This window comes from Thunnus maccoyii, chromosome 4 (genome assembly GCF_910596095.1).
Source record: "Thunnus maccoyii chromosome 4, fThuMac1.1, whole genome shotgun sequence".
NCBI classification, from domain to species: Eukaryota; Metazoa; Chordata; class Actinopteri; order Scombriformes; family Scombridae; genus Thunnus; species Thunnus maccoyii.
Window position 1 is genome coordinate 17,999,621 of NC_056536.1, and position 26,437 is coordinate 18,026,057.

The window sequence follows — 26,437 nt, forward strand, 5'->3', positions numbered from 1 at the left end:
ATGCCGTGCGCCTGCTCTGTTTACCATTGTTTACTGAGAGACTGAGGCTACTGTACTGTGTCCTTGCCCTCCATCAGCTGTCTCAGTGCTGGTAGAAGGTGAAGAAGCCTTGTCAGGGGAAGTGTGGAGGCTTTTTACTGCTGAACTGGGCTGCAGGCATCAGCAGACTGATTGTGAAACAGACACATATGAAGATTTCTATGAAAATGTTTATAATTCTTTGTATGGTGTAATATATTCAGGTGTATTATAAGTGCTAAAGAGAATACTGTATATATTCCAGGAAGATGAGCAGGGAAATTGACATTGGAGAAAGCTGCACTTTAAAACACAAACAAAACAGTCTTCCACATTCCTCACGGAGAGTGTTTGTTTGTGTGGTGTAAGTTTGGGATTCATCATACGAGTAAATTTGTGTGTATCTTTTCTGGTTTGTGTTTTTAAATGTGAAGAGTCTAGTCGACTGGGAGAGGGACACAGCCTCCAGTGATGTGATAAACACATCTACTCCACTCTAAGCAACAATAAACACACAGTTGTGAACATGTTTGAGTACAGGTAGACACTCCAGTAGATGCTTTCACATTTCACCCATTTGCCACTTAAGAGGCTCCAGCTTTATGTAATTGTTTGTTCAGTGTTTAGACCCTTTAACATTTGTTCCAGTCTGAAATATCTCAACAACTATTTGATGGATTGCTATGAAATTTTGTACAGACACACAAGGTCCCCAGTGGATGAATCCTACTGACTTTGGCGATCCCTTGACATTTATTCTTCTTCACCATTTGTGGAAAGAGTGAAAGTATCTCAATAACTATTGAATGGATTGCCATGGTGACTTTGCACCACTAGCAGGTCAACGTTTTCACTTGTGTTGTGATATATCTCAACATCTGCAAGATTGATTGTCACAAAATTTGGTACAGACGGTCATGGTTTCCAGAGGATGAATCACACATTGACTTTGGTGAACCCCTCACTTTTCCTCTAGCGCAACACGTGAGATTGACATTTGCGAAAAGAGTGAAAATATCTCAACAACTATTAGATGGATTGCCATGAGGTTTACAACAGATATTTAAGGTTTCTAGAGGATATATTCTAAAGACTTTGGTGATCTTCTGACTATTCCTCTAGCAGCACTAGCAGGTCAAAGTTTTCATTTATGCTGTGATTTATCTCAACATCTACTTGATGGATTGTCACAAAATTTGGTACAATAATGGTTCCCAGATGATGTATTCTAATGACTTTGGTGATCCTCTGACTTTTATGACCAAATACCTGCAAAACATGACATTCCCATCAGCCTCCGATGTACTGTTTAGTGCTTATGAGCAAATGTTTGCATGCTAACACAGTAAACCAACACTGTGAACACAATAAACATGATACGATCAACATGCTAGCATTATCATTGTGAGTATGTTAGCATGCTGATTTGAGCATTTAGTTCAAGTACAGCCTCACAGAGCCACTAGTATGGCTGTAGACTCTTGTTTCCCAGAAGCAGAAATCTGATGAGTCTGATAGTACATCCCTTTGGCCCACCATATGCTGATTAAAAGTCATACAGATGAGCAGAGTTTTGGTTTGATTGTGCGTGCATGCTGGGATGGCTCAGCACTATCTATCAATGTCACTCAGGTAGCCATGGTATCACTGTTAGTGTCAGCATCAGTGTGTGTCAGCTGGTATCACTCACTGGTATCTATGTCTGTGAGGCCTACACAATTTGACCCTGACCCTGTATCTCTCCTGTTTCCCACACCTCTGTCTCTCGTTGGGTGTACGCGCGCGTGTGTATCAGTGTGTATTGTCAGCCCAAACCCCCAGATTCCTTGGTATGTTGGTGGAATTTCGACTATTTTTCCAGGTCACTGTTGTTTGTGCCTTGTGAGGTGTGTCTGTAAATTCCCACACAGGGAGGCAGATAAACACACTCACACTGTCACACGCATATACAAACCTCGTCACATTGCAGCCCACACCTTGTAAGGTGAAGAATTCACTGCAGCTAACCATCTAACTTTCCAACGGAGGCTCAGCACTGACACTCCTTTAATCTTCATTGCTTTAACCTTCAAGCGTTCAGTTAATGGAACCTGCTGAATATTCTGCTATCCAACACTAAACCTGAGTGAGTTATATCACGGATAAATTAGGGGTGACAAATTGGTGCTGTGTCAAGTCACACAGGCTTTCTACTCATGGAAAATTCATTGAGGTCAACCTGCATGTGTTTGTATGTGTCAGTAGTTGGAGCAATTATAGAAGCACCGGAAATGTTTTACATGGAACAGTGAGTGAGTGCTGAAATATTGCTCTGCCAGTGAGGTGGAATTGTTTGGAAAATTCTAGTTTTATTCTTTTTTCAGCAAATTTGCCAGTTCAAAGAATTGATCTGCCAGCCAGTTGCGTTTTGGAAAAATATTTTAAGTTACTTTGAGCGAGCTACGATATCATAGCATTACTGCTATAATGGCTACCAAAATGTGTCGCTGTGAAGCAATATAGGAAATGACAGAGCAAAGGGACTGGGGGAAAGGTGTTGAAGGTGGTGGGGGTCGGACATTTTTTGCTGTAGGTCTCAGCAGATAAGTGTTTTGTGTCGTAATCCCTTATTTTCCCTCAATGCAGATACTGCAATTCATACCCATACTTTCTCTACCTCTCGGTCTCGACACCCCTCGGGTCCTGGCAGGTCGCGTAAATATTAGTCTGAGCTCCCTAATAAATCTGCACCTCCTACTGCTCCCACAGCCCTCCAACTCAAACCTGTTCCCAACAAAGCTACACCACCTAATACCTAATGGCTGACACCCACCCTTCCCCCTCAGAGGGAGAGTAAAGGGATGAAAGATGGATGGAAGAGTTGACACTGCAGGCAACTATACTCTAGGTTTTAATCCAGCAGAGCAGGTGTTCTTCTGAATAAATTCACCTCATCGCTGACCAGCCAGAGAAGAGCTTAGCTACATGAGCAAGCCGTTAATGTTTAGGAGGTGTCAACAGGCGACGGATCAGTGGTGGTCGTTCATAGTGCTGAAGGTTCTCTGTTGATACATCTAAACTTTATGACCCCTGACCTCGCCAGACTCCCTCTCCAACCTCCGGAAAAAAATGACCTAAGTTCTACTGGCCCTGAGGGGTAAACCCATACCGTCCCGTCACACACACTTGTATGTTTGCATGCACTTTCTGGTCACAAGCAGTGAGTGACAGAGTAGAAAGGCTCGCTAACATACTGAGGGTTTTACCAGACAGGTGATAGGTGAGCTCAGGGGGCAGTAAGGGGGTCCCATCCTTGCCTGCAGGTATGCACATGTGAATATGTGTGCGAAACAGATCGCATGGCTGACACCCGGACCACCCCAAGGTGAATGTTACTGGGGAAACGTTGGTGGGGTCGCTGGCTAGATTCCCACCGACAGAAGCCTGTACCAGAGGCGGGGAGCAGGAGAGAGGCGTTCAGGGCGATGTGGCAGGTGGGGCGGGTAATGATGATGAATTGTGGGGAACGCGGTTCTTTCTGCTCAGATTAAGATCTGCTGATAAACATGCCTGCCAGGTCTTAAGTAACCCTATACATTTCTCTCTCCCCTCCATCCATCTGTTTGACTTGTTGTCTTTCCTTCTCGCGCTCTCACACCTCTTCGTTTTTTTCTATCACAAACTGTGGTTTAAAGCTCCCACAGTGTAGGTGGTGGACCCTGTCCTGTCCATGTACCTTCACACTATACGTGTGTGCATCTGCGTGTGTGTGTAATTGGAGTACAGTTCATCCTCTATTCTCAGGGTTGTTGCCATTTGGCAACCAGAGCTCAGCCTGACATGCTGTACATCCTGGACAAAAGGTTGATAAATCTACATAACTGTCACTACTGAGACGCAGAGGGAGTCAAGAGTGAGAGAGAGAGAATATAGACCAAGTGTAAATAAGGATCATACAGTTGGGAATAACTGTGATGATGGTGAATAAATGATTGGGGCCATGTGCGCTGTCTGCCTGTCTAACAGTCTAAAGATACTGCAGCAATGTATGTGTCAGTGTACCAGTTAGAAGTTTAACACTCAGGGCAGGTGTTGTACTCCTGGGCCTTTACGTTTCATTTCATTAAAACATAAAATATTTAAAAATCAGCAGGACCCCAGTTAAAACTACTTGTACTTGTGATTTTACCACACAGCTGCTTTGAGAGCAAAGAGCCCAGTGAGATTATTTGTTAAATTAAAGGATACTTCTGGTTTATTACAGTTTGGGCCTTATTTTGTAGCTTTGCCCTATCATTTTTATTATTAATGATAACATTGTATCCACGAAGTTAATTGCTGAGATTTAGGTGCGACATTGTTACAACGGGGAAGTTAATACAAGCAATCAAGATGATCAGACAGATCGTAAACAAACTGAAAGTTTAGCCAGATTGTCTGAACCACTTTATTTGGAGGTAAAGCCAAAAGCAAGCACACCCGAAATATAGGTAATAGTGCCACATTAACTGTGTGGATGCACAGCTACTGCAAGTGTGGCAGATCAAAGCTAAACCGCAAAGCCTGTCTGTAAACTGTGATGGATGCTAACAAAGTCTGCGTGACAATTTTTTGTTTAAAACTGGTAGGATAATCTGGCTGCTTGTGTTTCTTCCCCGTCTGACTTCTTTTGGCTATTTCAATACATTCACAAATCTCATCAATTAATTTGGTAAGTACGATGTTATCATAACTAACAGAACTGATGCAGAACCTATTAAAAAATAGTTGTAAAAATGTAGAAGTATCCCTTGAAGGCATCATGTTGCCTTGATGCCTTTTCTGTGCCCTCAGTCAGTATATCTCCTCCTCCTCTCCTTCGCCCACAGCACTGCCTGCCAGCTAGGAAGACTAATGGTTTGTCTCTCATACTCTGCAACAGGAATGCTCTCAGCCTGGCATCCAGGACACAGATAGACTGTGCCACAGGATGTTGGCACCAGAATAGTCTCAGTGACTGGAATGGCTTGATAATATTACCCTAAGGGACAATAAAGCTTATCTTATCTAACGATATGGGCCTCCTGTGGCTATTAAAAGAGCACTTCTAAGATGTTAAGGGCTCTTTTTGGGGCCGATTAAGTTTGTAGACTGAAAGGTGAATCATAAGTGGTCTAACATCTGTCCATTAAAAATGTTGATTATGAGGTAGTATCACTAGAATGAGCTTGTACTGAAGGAGGACACTCAGGAGAGAAGTTTTGTATTTTCTTCTTAGCTGCTGTATCTGAATTAGTTTCTGTTTCCTGCATCAAGGTATCTCCAGAGTAGATGCATTGCATTTCCTGCGTGTGCCTTAGCATGGCTGCTTCCTGTCCTAGGTTTGGGCAAGGAGAGATGGTCTTATCAACAGGACATAGTGACATGCAGGATTAGTATTGTATTATTGTTGTATGGAAATACAGGTTTGCTCAATAAAGAGGCAATGAAGCAATGTTATATCATTTAGTCTCTCCAAAAAGGCATCTACCTTCTGTCTTAATTTTGTCTCTTGTGTGCGAGATCCTTTTGAATTCACATTATCAGGAGTCTCTCAATTCTAATATAAGTGAGCCCGGACTGGCCTGAGAGGCTGGGGAGCAGAGGGGGCTGAAGCAGAGAAGATTGCTGGAAAGTATTCCCTTTGATAAGCCGGCCAAGAAGCCTTTGATTAAATGTGGTCCCAGCAGGAGCCCACACTAGGTCCTCTGTGGCACGACCATGGCCAATCACCAGCTATCAACAGCCCCAGGTAATTACAGCCATCTAGTCATTAGCCTGGGACCCACCTGGAATTCCACATAGCGAGGGGTGGGATGAGGCCAGCAGGGGTTGGGGCTGAGGTTGGGCCTTTAATCAAACACTTCCCTCCCCTTGTCTGATATAACGCACCCCACCCCAACTCACACAGAATCAGCCTTTGTTACTGACATAGATTGTATTATTACTGCCCCAGTCTCTCTCAACTCATTCTGGTGAGGAGCAGCGATGGTGTGTGTGTGTGTGTTAGTGAGTGAGTGTGTGAGATAGAAATAATGACAACAATACAACAGGACTTAATCACTAGCCTGATCAATCATCCTGATTGGTTCTGCTCTGTCAGCACTATCTATTCTCTTTCTTGATCTCATCTTCTGTATCTGTCTAAACAAAAAACAAAGATCCCAGTGTCATACTAATGCACCATATATTTCATATGAACATCTGTTTACATAAGGCAATATACACAATGTTATACAAGCAAGCTGGAGAGCAGAGAAGTGAAATTTGTCTGAGGTTGTGGTTATGCGTGACCATCCAGGCCCTCTTCTTCTTCTTCTTCTTCTTCTTCTTCTTCTTCTTCTTCTTCTTCTTTTTCTTCTTCTTCTTCTTCTTCTTCTTCTTTTTCTTTCTTCTTCTTCTCAACGGCAGGCAGTTTGTTGTCTTACACACTGAAAACTAGAGTACACTGTATAATCACAATAATAGGAGTGCTCTTCTCTCTCCTTGTGTCAGTCAATGTAGTGCAGTCTCATCCGCAGATGAGAAATGAAACAACACTTTAAAAATTTAAATAAATCACTTTAAACAGCTTTTTTTTCCTCTCTTTTTTTTTTTTTTTTTTACAGTTGCATTCAAAGTTCCAATGATGCATCCGTCCATTTATTCATCTGGTGTCCATCTCCCTGTCCTCTGGTAGTCCTCTGCCTGGACTTCTGTTTGACCACACAGAGCCAAACACTTAGATGTCCACTTCTCAAAGTGCACTTTTCAAGCTACTTCCCAAAGTCAAACCAAGCATTCGTTTTGGTAGATTAAAGTGTATTTCCCCCCCCAAAAGAAAGAAAATTATGTGAATATATGATGTTGTTGTAATAATACTGGATACGTTTGAAGGCTCAGTTTATGTGAAAATGTGTCTTTAAAGCATCATGAAAGCAGCAAACCATTTTTAACCCAGAACCACACGCTAGAAAAAAAGTCCATCTGGACTGAATCTTTGATAAAAGCCCAATCCGTCCAAACCCCAGAGTTTTCACTTGTTGCACTGTTCATCATCTGATCCCAGCAGTTCAGTCTCACAAACAGGGGCTAATGGGTATTTATTCATATTGATGGGTACTGAATTCTAGTGCTTTCACAGAAACAAGTAGAAAAGCCATGCAATGATGAACCGAGACAGGGGCAGGGGAGGGCGGAGATGCAGAGCACTTTCAGACAAACTTTCCCAGAATGCCACATTCCACAGGATGACCTGCAAAGGGGAAAAGGGTGGGGTTGCATTACAGGGGGCGGAAGGGGTGTGTCCTCAGGTCTGGTCCAACCATTCGGCTCGTTTGGGGGCCTTGCACGTGTGTATGTCCACAGCTTCCTCGCAGTCCTTACACTCCACAGCGCAGCACCATTTGAACTTGCACTCACACTTGGTGATTTGTGTGACTCTGGTGGTGTCGTAGCCCCGCCCGCAGCACATGACCTCACAGCCGTCGGTGCCGCGTGATGACTTATTGCAGACCCGCCCGGCCGTGCCCAGGGAACCTGCACAGAGAGTAGAAAAGAGTTAGCTATAACGGCTAAAAGTTAAACTAAAACTAAAGCTACTTTCTATTGTTTCTATTGATTAATCATATGTTTCACTTCTTTGTCAAATCTTCCATGAAACAAAAAGCAGCCAGTAGATAATTTTATAGAGAACCAAAGTCCTACGTAGAACTGAAATGGTAAGTCGATTAATTAGTCTCAATGCAGTCTCTCATTGAGAATTTTTTTCACCTGTCTTTCTGAAAAAGTGACGTGTTCCTTGGTTACCTACACATTCTAATATTAACAAATATATAGCACTTTTATATCATAGATTAGAATGTGAACCCTTCATAATTTTACAAAGTTAAACAACTATTTATTCTTTAAGATTCATAAAACTAAAGCTCCTATGAAATCTGACCAGTAGGCTTATTACACCTTATCTTAACTTTCTCCCTCCTGATATCGACCCACGCTCTTTTCTTATATCATCTTGTTAACTTTTTTGCTGTAATCTCTGCCGTCTTTAAAATATCTACACCGTCCTTACAGCCCTCCACTCGACTGGCCTCAGTCTGTGAAGCTGGCAACGTTTATACTGCATTCATATGATGTTGGCAGAATGGGATGAATATTCCAACTTGTAATTTTCAGGCATTATTCCAAGCGGGTCACCCCCACTGCTAGACTTTTCGTTACACAATTAAAATACCTTAAATGAGCTACATGTGCAGTTTGTGAACCACAAGTGAAAAGCAGATAAAAAGCAGGGTATTTCTCCTTTTAAATCACCAAATTGATTCTTTTGGTGTTTTATTCGTGTAGAGTGTGATGGTGGCAGAATTCCAGATATCTCTGACTCAGAATTACAACTTGGAGACTGATGTGTGGTTTTTCTGGCTTGACTACTCCAATTTACGGGAACACCAACACCAAGACTGCGGCAGCTTTGGGCTTGTAGGAAATGGTGTGTGTTAATTGCAACTAAAAACAGAAATTTTAACAACTTTCCTCAGTTTTGTTTTTCTAAATTTTACCATCCCTGTCCAGAAAAATGGAGTGAACAGCAAGACGTACTATTCAGCAAGTTTCTGTTCCAGGACTGGAACTTTAATTCATTTGCATTATTACAAATGTCAGTGTGGTTTTGAATTAGGTTTTTCTCAGTTTTGGAATAGAAATCTGATGTTTGACTTTCACTTTGGCACCCTATTTGGTTCGATGTCTAATCTACAGTAGCATGCTAGCCACCAGTACTGAGTGTATCATAGTGTTAAGCAGTCTGGCTGTTACCTAATGCAGAGGCATATTGTCTGTGTCTTGTGTGAATGTCATCCCCACAGAGATTAGTGCTGGTGTTTGGTGTGAGAAGCTCCCTGTTTGAACTGCTACCTATCACAACAAGCTGCCCATAGAACAACAGACCCACACACACAACTATGCGGTGTTGGTAGAGTGGCCTATAGTTACACTGCCTTTCCCAAGCCACTGCTCCCTTTGAAGCCGCTCTATTTGTGTGTGCGGGTGTGTGTGTGTATGTGTGTGTGTGTGTGTGTGTGTGTGTATGTGTGTGTGTGTGTGTGTGTGTGGGTGTGTGTGTGTGTGTGTGTGAGGGTTAAATGGACAGTGGAGCGTGACAGACAGACAGGCTCTCACACTCTGAGGCCCACTCTGCCCTCCAGCTACGCTTAGTTCAGACAGACAGAGAGTGAGAGAGACTGTGACAGACAGAAAGAAGTGATTTTTTTAAAATTAGCTGCTTGTGTCCCTAGGCTGTGGATTCCACTGGGAAGGTGAGAAAGAGGGGGAGGATGGACGAAGGGACGAAGGGACAAAGAGACCAAGGAAGAGGGAGAAGTGGACAGAGATTCAGTTTCTGAGCGATGGAGGTGTTGATCCCAGAAATTTGTCTGAGTATTTTATCCATCATCCAGCCAATCAGAAACAGTCATAACCGATTAGGTGCATTGTAGGATGGTTGATCAACACATCCTCTGACCATGGGGTGTGTATATGTGTGTATATGTGTTGACAGAGACTGACAGAGGTCAGGTGGTCACAAAACGACCATGTCCCCGGGGTACAAGGATATTAGCTTCCTCAGACATCACACGGGAGGCCTTCTGTGTTATCTGAATACCATTACACACACACACACACACACACACACACACACACACAGACTGACATTCACACACACAAACATACTAGTCATGCATGAACATACACACAACATACACATAACACAGTCGGGGCAATCCATCAACATCCATGAGAAATTGCCTCTCTGCGTCTGTCAGTCAGATCTACCTTCTTCTTCTTCTCTGCCTCTGTTGTCTTACCTGCTGCTTTGTCTTGCAGGCAATAATCCGGAGAGTTCTCAAAGTAGACCAGGTCGTTCTTGGTGGCCTTCCTGAAGGCTTTATTAGCTACAGTGAAGCCTGTCCCGTCCTGATTCATTGTCACCTCGATGGCCCCGTTGTATTTCCTCCTCAGGTAGTCACCGGTCTTCCTGAAGTCTGACATGGCCATCCAACATGTCCGCAGTGTGCATGAGCCACTCACACCGTGACATTTACACTCCAGCTTCATGAAACGCTTCACTGCCTAAATACATAGAGAGAAGTCGGGATTGTGTGTATGTTGTTTTAGCCATTATGAAATTTTTTGGGTTTTACGTGTTCTAAAAATACAGCACTAATGCAGGCAAGATTTTTAAAGGGTTGGTTTACCCAAATTACATGAAAACATAGTTTCTCACTTACTGCACCTAGTGGTATTTTGTTAGACATATTTCTGCCAGAGAGTTCTGCCTCTACTCCAATAAAATTGAGGTGGATGGATTTTTGGTGCTCAAACCAATGAAAAATAACACTAAAAGTTCATTGTCCCCATAAAAAATGTTGACAGTGAGATCTGTGGATTACCCGTAATTATGGGGACACTTTCATTTTTTATTGTAGTTTTTTTTTTTTAATGCTGTGAGCACTGCAAACAAAATTCCATTTACCTGAACTGTATTGGGGTTCATGGCACAAATCTCAGACCCAATTTACACTTCTGAAAATGTCATATGAAAATCATATCAGTAAATAAATCCTCTTATGTAGGAAAAAAATATTTTAATGCAAGGTGTAAATGCAATAGGACTGTCACTTCAAATATCAAGTTCAAACTAATTCAGAAGCAACACATGTAGCCTCTCCTATATATGCTGTAGCTGCAGTCACACCAGGTTTTGCTCCTTATTCTCTTCTATAAGGAATGGGGTGAGATATTCTAAGTGCAGGTCTCATACTGACCCCGCCTCATTTGCTGTGCGTAAAATTTAATCGGATTCAGCTCTGACGTGTGAAATCGCAAAACTCTCCAAAGTCCAGCCAGTTTAATAGTCAGCTTGTTGAATGCTCTTGTTAGCCCACTAGCCATGCTAGCTCCTGCAGTTTGTACTTACAACTCTGCCCACGCTTTTTTTCAAGTCCCACCTGCTTTTTGCCTCAGCACATAAGCAAATTTTGACAGTTCAGAGACCGGTCTGACCATGTTCCGCTCTCTTGCGGTGCCTCCAATGCCTCACTTAAGTAACAAACTAACATTACAAAGCAGTTGTGTTTAACAAAATCAGCAAACAGGCGAACAGTGCATTTTGCACTTTTACACTGACAATTTTGAATTTGAACAAATGATTACAGATCAAATATTTAAGTGACAACCTTAAAGTGCATTCAGAGCACAAATCTACAACTCTTTCCTCTACAAAGGGAAAATAACATGAACCCATACAGCAGCCTCGCTTCCTTTGAACTGAGATGAGCTATGATTGTTGTCATTCTGCCAGCTCCACCTACCTAATTTGCATATCCTAATGTGGGTGGAATTGAAATAACAAGAAAGCTTATTTAATACCTGGTGTAAATGCAAAGGCCCATGATCAGTTGTCATTATCCAGATAACATATCCAGAGACAGATTTCTTGTTAATACCAGATGTAAATGTCGTCCCAGATGCAAGTATGTCAAAAACTTTGGCAAATAAAACCAAATCTACCTGCATAGCTGGATATACCACTAGATGTAAGTGAGCAAATTTTTTTTTTCGTAATTTGGGTGAATCAACCCACGAAATAGATTCTACTGTAATCACACACTTACTGTTCGGCCACAGCGGTTGTTGTGTAGGTTCATGAGTGCCCGTGCATCTCGGACAGTCTTCTCTTTGGCATCTATGAAAGCTTTGGCAAACTTTATCCCGTAGTTGATATTATCACTGCAGCCACCCCAATCAAATTCTCCTCTCTCATCGCTGGCCCGTCCACGCTTGTGGGGATCACAGTTGCATGTCTTCAGCTCACCTTGGCTGCAAGCGCGAGTAAGCGCATACACCACTCCTGCTGAGGAGATGGCGTAGACGAACGCTGCTTCACGACTGCCTGAGAAACAGAGATAGCGAGAAAGTGCAAAAAAAAAAGAAAGAAATGTTAGACTGAGGTTGAAGTTAGAATAACACACAAATCTATTTCTCAACACCGGATTTGTAGTGACTCATATCATGCAATACAATAGGTTCTCCAAAACCTAAAGACTTGGAGCTTTGCAGCCCTCATGTTAACATGCGTACACAGATACACATAATGCCATGACCAGGCCTGGGCGTGAGCCATCAGGACATGAAGGTGCAGCTGACGGGGGCATATCAGGCCTGATGTGGAGTATAGGACTGCTCTGTTTAAATATTATCATGGAAATAATCCTCACAGCGGGGCTCTCCTCTGCTCACATAAATTGTTTAAATACAGGCACAGTGATACCCCATTAATCAACGCCAGGGTGATGTCATGACAGCATTATCTACCATTGCTGTGCTCATCTGTTCGTTTCTGGTCTCTTCAGTTCCTTAGAATATGACTCATCTATTGTGTGGCCAAAGACACATAGAGAATTAGATATAGTGTTTGGTCACAGTTGCAGCACCCGTGGGAGTGAATCCCCCAAAAAACAACATGGTAGCCAGAATTTGTTCATCTTAAATCACTTAGTCAATCTAACAAACATGTGGTTTTCACTTAGTGCCTCTGTTGTCAAAGTCAAAAAAGAAAATGCTGCACTTGGAATGAGAGTAATCTCCCCAGTGATTAAATAGATCCTGTTTATGGAATCAGCTCCTTCTCAAGTACAAGCAAGCAGAACTGTATCTTGTCCATTTTCATTGCCAACATTATGCCCATATGGCCGTGGTCGGTCGGTTGGTCAGTCAAAAACTTCTGTCCAGAGCAAGAACTATCATAAAGAACTATCAGCCGTAAAATTTGGTGAAGATATTGATTGCTTCTAATGATTTTAGTCACTCCTTGACCCTCCAACAACTATCAAGTTATCTCAAAAACAAAATTAAATTTGCTGTGGACATTCATGGTTCCCAGAGGATGAATCTTGATGTTTCTGGTGACCGTGCAACCTTTCCTCTAGTGCAACCTTTCCTCTAATAAAAATCCAATCTTGTAGAAGAAATTAAATAAAAATTGCCATATAATTTACTAAGCACATTCATGCTCCTCAGAAGATGAACTTGTTCTGTTTTGGACCCTACATAAGCTTTGCTTTAGCATCAGGCTACAGTGTCAACTCTGCAAACACAATATTTCATTATGTGATAGGCAGATTGCTGTGTAATTTGCTAATCACATTCAGCTCCCAAGATGAGAAACCACTCTTTTATGACCTCCACGTCCTTTTCTATAGCACCACCCTCAACACTTTATATTTTTAGCCCTGCTGCTGTTAAGGCTCTAAGAACATTAACATTGCAAGTTGTTGTTGTTTGGTCTGACCATTGCTGTCATATTATGGGGTGTAATTAAATTTGCATCCTTTAGGGAATTGCTAGACTTTTAATCTTGTTTTCAGATTTTGTAGATTTACCAGCACTTCAATCACCAAGCTTTCTGCTATAATACTGATTAGAAATGTAGACATTTGTATCTGACTACAAGACATTCTGCAATTCTATCTGGACCAGAAGAGTTTGTGTGATCCAACCTTATTGTTCTGTATTCACTGGAATTTCTCATTTCATCCGGGGGGTGAGGAGACGGGGGCAGTGGGCGCTGAGGGGGTTGATGTGTGGGAGGATAGAGGAGGGCATTGCTGGTCATCATTCAGACCTGCACTGTTTGTCTGACAGTGAGAATATCTCTCTAAATATTTACATCTACATTACTGTTTATTCCTCTCCACCACACACACACGCATGCACACACACACACACACACACACAATCACGCGTGCACACACACAGCCTGTATCTCCATATGTGCTGCTTTTTCTCCATGCATCGTTGGCCCCCACACATGCTTATAGGATGACTGGAAGAGGGACAGTAACAAGGAGCCAAGGAGAGTCAGTGATGTCAGACGCTAAGAACCTTATTTTGTGCAACTTGTATTCAGATATGCTACAGTGAACTGCTCTAAATGAAGCATTTACCATGCTTTGCTTGAAAAGCAACAAGGTGAAGAGTAAGGATAATTCAAGAATACCTGGTTGCACTGCATGCAACAGCGACTTACAGGTGGATCACTGCATCCATTCTCTGTATTCAGAGTGTAACAATAATCATCTACGCTGGCTATTTCAGTATCATTGCACAATATATCCATGATGTGTATATTTCTGAAGACTGTTGTGTTGTTATTCTGTGTAAGTGCACTGAGAGCCACTAAACCGGACTCAAATTCCTTGTATGTGTAAACACACTTAGCCAATATAGATGATACTAATTCTGATGGGTGATTCATACAATCATTATCATCTGATCTTGAGAGCGTTTGTCCCTCTGTTGTTTAATGAATGTTTGTGTCTGTGGTCATAAAACTTTATATGGAGGAATTATGCATTCCTTGGCTACAAAGATGGGGGAAATATGTATGTTAACATGCATGTGCACCTGTGTTCATGTGTGTATACGCAGGAATCTGTTACAAACGGAGAGGTCTGGCAGGACTGGAAAAACAAAATGACGACAAGCCCACATCCTGAAGCCTGTGTGTTTATTGACGAGGCGTAAGGCATTACAACAGTCCATTAGCGACTATAAACATGGAGCACCAGTATACGTGAGTATGAGAGGGAAAGATCGGAGAAAGGACAGAGCGAGAGGAGAAGGGAGAGATAAGAATGGAAGGCTGTTAAAGTGAAGAAGAGGGGTGAAGATGAGGAGTGAGATAATGGCAGATGGGGCTCAGGTTCAAGCTCGGTATCTGTACTCATTGGACATACATGTAGACACAGACATGGACTTACTCCGTAGCAAGACGCGTCCAAACACGGTGTGGTCACGTTCAAGTGTGCTGCAGTTCCAGCGATGGTGTCTGAACTGGTGCTGGCACTCTCTGATCCACTCCTTTGTGCCCTCACCGATGGCCTGCATGATGTCTGGGTGGCGTTGGCAGAGCTGCCGCTGCTTGTTCACCAAGGCTGGGATGTTGTCACAGATCACACGGGCGCCAAGTGCACCAATGTACCTGAAGATCCAAAGAAAACGCAGAATTCTAGGCGGTTTTGAACAGAATCCACAGAAGACGGATTCATATGCATAATCTGAATACAATACACTGCAGTGATTTATTATACATTGTTATTGAGTAGTGTGCATAGTTGCCCTCATATGTTAGGTGCCCACACTTATAGGTGGTGAATGGTGTGAAGAAGAGCTTCAGTAACAGTCCTCTGTGAGTCAGAGTTCACTACACTTAACAGTTTAAGGTTTGCGAGTAGGAGGGGAGTGGAAACCATTTACTCTGCTCTCCAAATAAATAAGCACTTAACCTCTCCCCACAGGACCTTCGTGTGTATGTGTGTTTAAATGTTTCCCAGTGGGATAGTTGAAATCATGTCGTCACAAATCAGAGCAAGAAGTCTGGGGCCTCTAATAACCCTGTCAAACTAAGACCCCATTTACTCACTTTACTCCTCTGACGTTTTTTGCTCGCTCACTCTCATTCTCATCTTACTCACAGTTCTCCCGCACGCTCCTTCCAATCCCTGTCCTAATAAAACAGACTTTTACTGTATCACATCAAGATAAATGCCGCGTTTTAGCCAAGATAAACTCTTTTTAGCGCGCACCTTATCGTGACGTGCCTCTGTGTGCACGGACGAGACCACTCGCAGCTCGGTGGCTGCTTGACTTTGGCGGGTCAGTGAGGGGAGGTCAGGGAGCGTGTAGCTGTGTGGTCGTGTTTTTTACGAGGCCGGGCGAAAGGATGGAGACTGGAGGCTCTCTACTCCCCAGAGTGGGATTAGAGAAGAGGAATAAGAACAAAGTGCTCATCAAAGGAAAGAGCCAGAGCAGCAATTCACACTTAATTTTCTCTGTCTTTCTCTCTGAGAGTCAAGAGGACTTGTGGACTTTATAGGATAGTAAATCATTGTCCGCAGGTTTAAAACAACATGCTGTAAAGCCCTGCAACTATACTGTGGATCACAGGAGAAAGACAAGTGAGGGACGACTGAAGGCCTCTGTTGGTTTCTGATGACAGCCACAATTCCTCCTATCTCAAGATTTCCTGGATCATACAAGAAACACTCAAAAAATGTGGACATTAGTAACCTGATCATTTTCTCTTCCATTATCAGTAAGAAAGACTAATTAAGTCTTGGGATTTCCTGACACATTCACTAAGAACGCACAAATTTAGCAACATATTGCACATCAGTTTGCTTTTTCCATTATGCATGAAAGAGTCAAAAGGGAACTTGGCCAAACCTGCAATTATCTGGTGCAGACATGCACACACAGCACAATGAAATTCAATATTTAACACATTTTAATCTGTTTAGGCTATTAACCTTGCTGAATAATTGGAGATTAAAATGTAGGTATTATAAACATTATGTATTTGTGTTAAATAATACATTTCTCAAATGGCCCTGAACATCCCTCAAGGGGTGTTAAAGTCCCAGATCTGTCCATATCATCACTTACACCCACAGAAATATGATAAACAGTTAGGTACCATATCTCCTACACCAAATTCCCCTCAAAGCCAATAATAGCCAGCCAAAGCCTTTACACACACTCTTCCAACTACTCCCCATAACTGCTTTTAATCTACACAAACTATTAGGCATTCCATCACCCCTACACCCGCCCACACACAGACACTTCTCCCATAAACACACTCACACACATGGACATTTTCACGTATGTTATTGCGCAGGCAATGAGATATTTTTTCACCCCTCACCTATGCTCTAGATGGCTGGTTTTGGGGTATTTTAGTGAAGTCACGTGTGTGTGTATGTGTGTATGTGTGTTAGTGTGTGTGTGTGTGTGTGTGTGGTATACCTGGTGAATTAATGACTGTTCGCTTTGTTGAATGCAGGCTCCAGCTGAGCTGAACACGCGCTCAGCCAACAGCGCCAACATAAATTACATTTATCGCTCTATTATTATTACTGAATATGGCAGGCCAACAAACTGACACGAAGAAAATGCATTTTAGGAAAAAAATCCTAAAGAAGCTCGAGTCTCATTCACAAACTCGTAATTTAGTGGGATTTTTTTTTAATACTGTTAAAGCTCCATCATGTTTCTTTTCTCTTTTTTTTCCAGGAGCAAGTCAATTGGACCTAAATTAAACGATGACAGAAAAACACATTTAGAGTTTTTCTTTGCAGTCATTACCCCATAAAAATTACAAGGCGGTGCGCTCACTCGTGACAAATAATAGCCAATGAAACTCATATTAATAAACTTGCAGCGTTTAAATCATTTGCTGCAAAGCTGCACGAATAAGCCCGAGAATAATAAAAGTCTCATTTTTTTGTCAGCGACTGAGTGCAGCAACACTGATGAGAAAAGCACTGCGAGCTTTATGTCCGCGAGAATAAATTAACTAATACAAACCCTTATTACGGCCTTTTCTGTCTGCTGCTGGAAAACCACTGTTCCTAATTAACTGGGATAGGTTTTGATGAAGTTCAAGATGTTCAAATCATGTGGCATTTCTTTCATTTACTTTTAAAGTTTGACGCATAATTTGATTTTAGTTAATAATAATATTAACGATAGTCTGATAAATATACTCTCTTCACATACATTTTACTCCAAAAGAAAATACACAAATTCAGCTCCCATAAATCTTTTTGGCAGGCAGGTAGGCCTGTAGGTGTGATGGATGCAGACACTACTCACCACCATGAAGAGTCCACTCGAGGGGTGACGAGCAGCAGCAGCAACAGACACGCACAGTAAATCCTCGAGCTGGCACCGGGGTTTTGGCATGACGGAGACCGGGATGAGAGTCTGACTCCCGGTGAACCACAGCTGCGAATCCGGGCTGCCCGGAGGCTCACAATGCCCAGCATGGCTTTTCTGATTTTTTTTTTTTCTTTTTTTTTGCCCGCCCCCCAGAAAATTAAGATTGCAGAAGAAAATGTCCAACTTTAATAGATAATATTTGATGTGAAGTAGGTTAAGCACACATACAGCAGGCCTCGTTATCCAGTGTGTGTGGCTCCATGTTGCGCGTCTGTCAGGAGTGTGAGGAGCGCTTTTTCGGTGCCATGTGCGCACCAGACTCTCCGCTGAGCACTTTTGCCTGCCGACAGGAGGTTTACCTGACCAGACCAGCAACAAGTGTCGGCTGTTTCACCTCTCCAGTCAGCTCCCCCAAACACTTATCCTCGGTTTTTGCTCAGTTCAGAGGCAGAAATAAGGTCCGAATCGCAGCTGGAGCTAGAAGTTGGTAAATGCGTGTCTGGCTGCGGTTCTGTCGGCTCTGTGCTGGATCCGATCCTCGTACCGGACCTCTCCTTTATCAGTGCGCGCTGGACAGAGTCAGAGCTGAGAGAGAGAGAGAGAGAGACATGAGGGAGGGCTCCTCTCGCCCATTGGGCAGATAGGGGTTACAGAGTTTGACTAGGAAGGAGATATTAAAGAGGGATGGATGGATAGAGGTGCGTCTTTGTGTGTGTGTGTGTGTGTGTGTGTGTGTGTGTGTGTGTGTGTGTGTGTGTGTGTGTGTGTGTGTGTGTGTGTGCTGGGGTGAAGGGGTGACGATGCTGTTCAGGTCCTAATGTGAGGAGTTCATCTGTAACCACAGACAGAGTGATTATAATTAATGCAGGCAATTTTCCTGTATGCATAAATATGTTTAAATACAATCATTAATATCAGTAGTCACACACAGGCTATAGTTATAGGAGATATGGTATTCACAGATATTACTGTCAAGTATTAGTAATTATAATTATGAATATTCTCTGTATGATGATGTTGTTTCATGCTGTTCTTGATGTGTAACGTCAACCTGCCAGGGACTCTTTATAATTTGGTGTAATTTTGGCTCATTTAAATCATATTGACATGAACTAACACATGCTGTCTCTGACAAATGATTACATAAATAAAGAAAGCAAGTAAAACAATTGACAAAATTCAATTTATTATCACAGTTGCTTATTTAAGTAATGCCTGCAGCCTCACACCACCTAAAGCACAGCAGAAGTGAAAGTCAGAGAAAAAAGCTGGGAATGTGGGACTGGGAGAACAGAGCCAAATCGTCCAGTGGAACAGCACTATGGCTTAAATATGAACCACATGTGTAAGAGGGAGAGTGCTGAGACAGCGCTGGAATACAGCATGCATACACGCACACACACAAACACTGTACATTGTCCGTGGAGCGACCATCCTTACCTTTCTTTCCATGTGTTTGTGTGTGTCTTCAGAGTTGGCAGTGAGCTGTCATCCATCATCAAATCTCTGATGTATCTCTTTGTCCTTGAATGGCTCCTGACAGAGTTAAAAAAAAAATGTTAGAGTACCCCAAGACCTTTCATAAACTCAAAAACCACCGCTTCACTTGTTCATATGCAGTTTTTATCAGCGTAGACTTGAACTTGTCTGGGGTGTTGGTGATATTGGATTAACAGTTGATTCAGCTGACCCAGCAATGCTAACAAACAAGTAAACAAATCAGGAAATTCCTGTCGGAATTGAAACTATTAGAATTAGCTATAGCTGTCGCAAACTGCTATTTCATCAAAAGCTTGAGAAAACATTTCTAGTATTTATGCCAAAGCTGCTGTTTAAAGCTAAGCTCCTTTTAGACACATTTGTATTTCTGCTTAGAGCTCGGCGGGCAAACTGCTGTCAGAATGGGACACACACACACACACACACACACACACTTTCAAACATATTCAGAAACAGGCACACGCACAAACACAAAGACTAGAGTGGGTACAGATTTGTAAGAGGCTGCGAGGTTAGGCAAAAAAGCTAAGCTCTGGTGAATATTTGTGCGCTGCAGCTTAGCTCACAATTTTCTGCTAAATCAAAAGGAATTAGGGAAGCACAAACACGGCTGAGTTATGCTTGCTCTCTCGGGGCTGGAGCTGGAACAGACTCTCTCTCTCTCTCTCTCTCTTTCTCTCTCCCAGCCTGTGAACTTGACCCCAGCTTTCTCTTCATAAACAATAACAGAGTCAAGTGCCTTCTTGTCAGTTGGAAGAAAAGTTTGCCCTGATGTACAAGGTCCAATCTGGCAACCATCTCCTCAGAGGAAAAGTACTGACGGGAGTTGCTGTGTTTAAATGCTGCACTGGGGTGAAGGAGGGATAAAGGTGAGATTTACAGAGGCAGGGGTTTTTGACTAATCCAATTGATTTCTGTGTTGATACATTATAATCACTCAGGATTATTTCTGAAAGGAAAGTTGAAGGAAGAGAGAGGAATGGGCTGAATGAACCAAGGGCAAACCAGAGGCATGCACTCCAGGTGGAAGGGTTGGACTAATGGTCCAGTAATGTGTCCCTTGTAGGGATCATGCTGTGGGTTGTCACTAGTCAGGCAGTCCAAGGATGAGCTCAGCGTGTATTCCCATCCTTTGGCAGGCTGGAGCAGGGAGGACAGCCTGTCGTCAGGGAACTGATGGGACACACAGAGGCAAACTCAACACAGTGCAGGTCCATGAAGTGAATAAGAGCAAAGAACAGGTGGAGGGAGGAACAAAGACAAAAAGTAGGTGAACTGAAGCAATTAAAGGAAAGATGGGGAGTGTTCCTGTATCCACCATTATTTACCAACATTTCATGCTAACAACAAGTGCTCCTGGCTAAACCCAAAAATAAATTGTTCATCACTGTCTTATAAAACAACTCACATGAGCATTTTCTAATCTGGTGTTCCAATCAGCAGCAGGACAACATCGCTTGTCAATGCCCTCCAAAACTGTTGATTCATGTGACTGTTTGTGGTCACGTGGAGAAAGAGTGTTCATGTGCTCACTTTAAATCTGAATTTAAGACATGCACATAATGAGCAGGATTTTTGACATGACAATTAGTTTGAAAGCCAGTCGTGGTTCAATATGTAACTCATAAGTGTGAAGTAGAAACCTCCAGTGCACATTGAGAATGGACTTTTTACTGATAGAAGTTATCATAATCTAGTAAAAAAAATATTTGGATTTTTTAATGAGGGAGTAGATTTAATTTTGAGAATTTTTAATGAGATACTTAACTTTTTTGTGGAGAAAGCATGTTAAATACAACATTCAAAAGACAAGTATTTTTAGGTAACTAAAACTTCTTTGTCAAGTTATGGCAAAGATCACCCTAATAAAAGATACCAGCATCAACTGTTGGTGTGAGTTCTCTTCTCCACAAGGTTTCGAGACACTATAACCTTGCCCAGACACGTCTGTCATGACTCGCATGGCCACAAGAGGTTGCTTGTGAGGGTAAAACACAAATGTTTTAAGTGTTTGAACAAATGACCATGTTTTCCAGATGATTGCAGTCTCCATTATAAATATTTTATTTTAATCCCTGCAGGATGACTTTTTGGTGATGGATTTAATGCTGACATAATTTCTGCGTGTTAAGTAGCTGTGAGGATGAAAGTACCAGGCCTGTGTGGCTTTTAGATATTAATCAACTGAAAATCCAGTAGAATTATCTATAAAGCTAACAAAAGGTCAGAATACAACACAAACCCTATAAATACACCGTCCTCCAGGGACAGACAAGCTGCCATGTGTGAGTGTATGTGTGCACGCATATGCATGAGTGTGAGCCAGAGCACCAGATCTGTGATAATTTATTGTCTTGTAAATTTAGATCTGCTGACAGCGATGAACTGCCTTGAACAAACACAGCGGTGCTGGAACTCCAAAAGCTTCAGAAATGATTGGCTAGCTCTCAGAGAAGGTGTCTGGGCCTGTTGTCAACTACGATCACAAATGTATAGTTTTTAACTGTGCATTTCCAGTTATTAAAGAGGTACTGCACACTAAAACATGTTTTTTGAGCTGTAAATTATATTATATGACTTTACTGTGATGAAACATATCAATGCTTGTGTTAATATTGACATTGACACCAGATTTATAAAAATCGGCATTTCATAGGTTGAAAATGGCTCAACCTGTCATCTGCCGTTAAAAATCAGCCCTGAAAAGGCGGGGCCAATGCCGACGTAGAGTCAACTGTTTGGGAGGTCTCTACGTCATGAAATTTATATAAATGGTAGAATGAAAACGCCCACCTCCCCCAGCCCTGCTCTCTATTTCAAATATATGCTGATCGAGAGAGACAGACCAGTGCCGCAGCTAACAGCGGCACTGGTCTGCTGGAGGGTGTCTCTCTGTCTGCGTCTGTCCGCAGGAGGAAGCGCTTCTGGCAGCTGCAAAAGCAACAGAAATCCTCCTCGCATCTCGCCCTGCAGCTCTTCAACTGTCCAGCTGTCTGTTCCTGCAGTTATAAACTGATAAAATCTTGTTTTAAAACGTTAAATCGCGGTGTAACCAGATCTCCACCGAAACTGTCTGGCCTGTCTGTCAGCTGACCTGTCCACTGTGGAGCAGCTCAACCGAAACTTAACCTGCTCTGCTAAAACGCCAGTTACGGTGGACAGATTCAGAGCTGCGGTCAGACAGGTTCAGTAATGGCTCCCGTTACAGCACGATTTGATTTTTTTTTAAAGATTTTACCAGCTGATAACTACAGGAACAGACAGCTGGAGAGATAAAGAGCTACAAGACAGAATGCGAAATGACTTCTAGCCCGTTTAAATGTCGCTTCACTGTTTATCTCCCTCTTATTATTTTTATATGTCCCTGAGCAACTCCTGCCCTCTTGCCTCAACTCCCCTCTCCTCTCCTGCCCTTCACTCCCCTCAACCCCTCCCCCACGCCTCAAAGGTTCAGATCTGGGGGTTCGATTACACTTTAATACTGTCTCACTCCGCTCCTCGTGCACTCGCATCCTTAAAGGGGACCTATTATACTCATTTCCAGCTCTATATTTTTTATTTTTGGACTCCACTAGAGTAGCTTTGTATGATTCACAGTTCAAAAAAACTCCTTATTTATCTTCTACTGGGCCTTTTTGCAGCCCCTCAGTTCAGCCTCTGTCTCTAACAGGCAGTTTCAGCTCCTGTCTCTTTAAGGCCCCCTTCCCGTTACCACTGATGCAGACCTAACATTTCCTACTTTACTACTTCAAATTAAAAGCTTTTAAATGACTAAATTATGGGAGACTTTTATTGTGAAGAATTTACAGGAAATGAAATGTGTTCCTCATTAGCAGAGCTTTGTTAGAAGTGCTAAAAACCGGTAGAAACAACAGCATATGGAGATATTTGGAGGTATTTGCTCAGAGAAATAATGAAATAATGCAGGGAGGAATAGTACAAGCAGAAACAGCCACAGTGATGGTGATGTTTGATGAAGAGCTGCAGACAACCAGCACACCTCCAACAGGTAAACAACTTATTTTACTTTGCTGTGCTGTGTAATGGAAAAACGCTCACAGCATGCCAGCTCGACTTGACTCAAAACAATGGAAAAATGCAATAATGTTAGTGGAGCAGATGACCATATAAAGAAATCCATCATGAGCCAATGTCAGCTCAGGCTGAAAGCAGAAAAATCATTGGAAACCGAGTGTTCATAGCAGTCTGAAGCCAATGTTTTTTGCTCACAGGGATTACTTCTACATATGTTTACCTCATTATTTGACACTTTGTCCACGTTTAATGTGAACATCCAACATTGTGGCATTATATGTATGACTGAAAATAAGGAAAAGCACAATAGGTCCCCTTTAATGAGCAAAGCATCTCAAAGTTCTGTGCATTGTTTGATTGTCAAAGCCTACACCTGGCTGAATATTCCCACACCAATGAACTGGCTGACCGTTTCAATTCAATCTGCTTGTCTTCACTAAATATTATTGCACCTCTTAAGTCCTCAGAAAGAAAGCAGCCTTGGATAAACAACAATATTCGCAGCTGTAAAAGGGAATGTAGGAAAGCAGAGCGCAGATGGAAAAAATCTGGTCTCCAAGTACATTACAATATTATGAAGAAGATATTATTACACTATAACAATATGGTTAAGGATGCGAGAACACACTATTTTTCCAAACTTATTTCTGTCCGTCAACATAACTAGATTTTTATTTAGGACTGTCAATCAGGTGGTAAATCCAGCCCCTCCTTGTGTCACAGCTGAAAGTGATGTTGATTATTAAATGCTCTTACCTTTTTTAATGATTAAGTGGAGTCAATTAAAGACTCTCTTACCCCCAATGCCACTTACTCTGTCCTTCACTCGCAACAAGATAGTTTTAACCAGTTTTATCCCATTACTTTGTCTGAACTTTTAGAAACAGTATCATATATGAGAGTGTCTTCCAGCCTTCTTGATGTAATATCAACAACGTTTTTACTAAAAGTAATGGAATCTGTTGGGCCCTGTTTGCTTTCTGTTTTTAATAGTTCCTTATCTAATGGTTTTGTCCCTGATTATTTTAAAACTGCTCATGCACATTCATGGTTAAAAAACACCTGGGCTGGATCCCTCCCTCAAAACTATAGACCAATGTCCAAGTTACCTTTTATATTAAAAAAAGAGTCTAAGCAATATCTCTCTGCACTGGAAAATAACATTTTTGAAAAGTTTCATTCTGGTTTCTGGAAGTATCACAGCACTGAGACTGCTCTGCTCAAGGTTACCAATGACCTTTTAATGGCTGCTGATGATGGCATGTGCTCAGTCCTTGTACTCCTGGACCTTAGTGCAGCCTTTGACACAATTGATCACAGCATCTTGTTAGACAGAGGCACTGGGTGAGGATATCTGGCACAGCTTTAAAATGGTTTTCATCTTACCTGTCGGAGGTTCTGTGTCTCTGTGAACAACTATGTCTCTTCATTTTCTTCTGTTGAGTATGGTGTGCCTCAGGGGTCGGTTTTGGGACCAATTTTATTTTCCTTATGAATAATGGGCACATTGTTCGTAGACTTGGTGTCTCTTTTCAGTGTTATGCTGATGACATGCAGATATACCTGCCCGTTAGATCCACAGACCCTGGCATACTGAGTACACTTAACACCTGCCTTTGTGATGTCAAAAACTGGATGTCAAAAATTTTTCTTCAGCTGAACTCAAACAAAAAGAGACCCTTGTCATTGGGTCCCAGCACATGGCAAAAGAAAGTCTGCCATCTGCTGGTTCCCTATTGGATCAAATCAAGCCTGTTGCAAAGAATCTTGGCGTCTGGTTTGATGGTAATTTAAGTTTTGAGCAGCACACCACAAAGCTTGTGCAATCATGTTTTTATCATCTTAGAAATATTTCAAAAATACGGTCTATTTTAACTTTTAAAGACACAGGGACCACATGCCTTCATCTCATCATGCCTGGATTATTGCAACAGCCTTTTTACTTGCCTGAACCATAAATCTATTGGTCGACTCCAGACTGTAAAGAGCTCAGCTGCCAGAGTTTTAACCAGAACCACGAGACGTGACCACATCACGCCTGTTTTAGCCTCTTTACACTGACTCCCAGTATGTTTTAGAATAGATTTTAAGATCTTACTGATTACTCTTAAGGCTCTTCATGGCCTCTCTCCCTGCTATATTTCTGACCTCTTATTACCGTACTTGGCGGTACGTACTTTGAGATCCTTGGACAGAGGTCTTTTATCTGTTCCAGAGGCCTGACTGAAAACTAAAGGGGACAGAGCGTTTGCGGTCAGGGCCCCGAGGCTCTGACTCCGAGGCTCTGTAGTCAGGGCTCCGGGGATCTGCCTGAGGAAATCAGGTTGGCCGAGTCAATGTTCTCTTTCAAGTCTTTTCTTTAAACATACTTTTATTGGAGAGCCTTTCCTGATTTTCTTTGTACTGTCATTTATTTCTTTTAAAAATGTTTTCTTTATTCTTGCTTTTTCCTACACTGAATTGGTTTTTTTTTTTTGCTGCTTTTGTGAAGCACTTTGTAACGTGTATTTTGTATTTTTAACGTGTAAGTTCTCTATAAGTAAAGATTATTATTATTATTATTATTCTTATTATTATTATTATTATTATTATTATTATTACTCTGCCTCTGTGCAAAAGGTGCATCAAAAGACATGGGCATTGAGAGAAAGTTTGTGCTTGCGCAGATGCAGAAAATGCTCGCGCGCGCACACACACACACACACACACACACACACACACACACACACATTCATAAGCACTGCTACACTATGTACCCTGATGTTACATCATGGTTGGCCTCTAAAGAGCTAAGCTCTGCATACTTGTGACCCTTTCTTTCTTTATCCCCAGGATAGCCTGTCAATAATAGATTTTATAGCTGCTGTGAACACACAAAGTGTCCGTAGATGTGATAGTGATAACTCTATAATAAAATGTTTACTGGGTCATTGAGGGATGCCGTCATGCTGGACGAATTCACAGCATTCATGCACATGAACGCGCACTGGCACACACATACTGTAGATAGACATACACTCAGACTATGACTGTAGAGCAGGTGATACAGATGAGATCAAAGGGATATCCGGGACAGCATGGCCTCTTTGACGTTTAACACATCTCAGACACTTCTTAGGAAAAA

The 26,437-nt window shown here is 42.1% G+C and overlaps 2 protein-coding genes across 2 annotated transcripts in view; one reads left to right on the top strand and one right to left on the bottom strand.

Moving 5' to 3' along the window:
* The window catches only part of LOC121895445 (putative helicase mov-10-B.1), a 65,007-nt gene that overhangs the window by 3,175 nt on the left and 35,395 nt on the right, over positions 1 to 26,437 (top strand). Inside the window, exon 2 of the mRNA XM_042408599.1 lies at positions 20,418 to 20,544. The gene's annotated coding sequence lies outside the window, so the exon portion shown is untranslated. The remainder of the gene's footprint in view (positions 1 to 20,417; positions 20,545 to 26,437) is intronic.
* Positions 6,652 to 19,950, bottom strand: LOC121895466 (protein Wnt-2b-A). The gene is made up of 5 exons (XM_042408627.1): positions 17,713 to 19,950; positions 14,817 to 15,037; positions 11,670 to 11,947; positions 9,861 to 10,125; positions 6,652 to 7,533 (listed from the first exon to the last, which is right to left on the bottom strand). Exons 1-5 carry the CDS (start codon positions 17,883 to 17,885, stop codon positions 7,304 to 7,306), a joined length of 1,167 nt encoding a protein of 388 aa, XP_042264561.1. The 5' UTR covers positions 17,886 to 19,950; the 3' UTR covers positions 6,652 to 7,303.

What these genes read in the sequence shown, in the direction of transcription:
- LOC121895466 (XM_042408627.1), bottom strand. Translation starts at nt 17,885, where the DNA reads ATGCTGGGCATTGTGAGCCTCCGGGCAGCCCGGATTCGCAGCTGTGGT. An exon ending in CGAGTGGACTCTTCATGGTG is followed by an intron (nt 15,038 to 17,712) that starts GTGAGTAGTGTC and finishes TTGGATCTTCAG; the next exon opens with GTACATTGGTGCACTTGGCG. An exon ending in CCTGCAAGACAAAGCAGCAG is followed by an intron (nt 7,534 to 9,860) that starts GTAAGACAACAG and finishes CTCTCTGTGCAG; the next exon opens with GTTCCCTGGGCACGGCCGGG.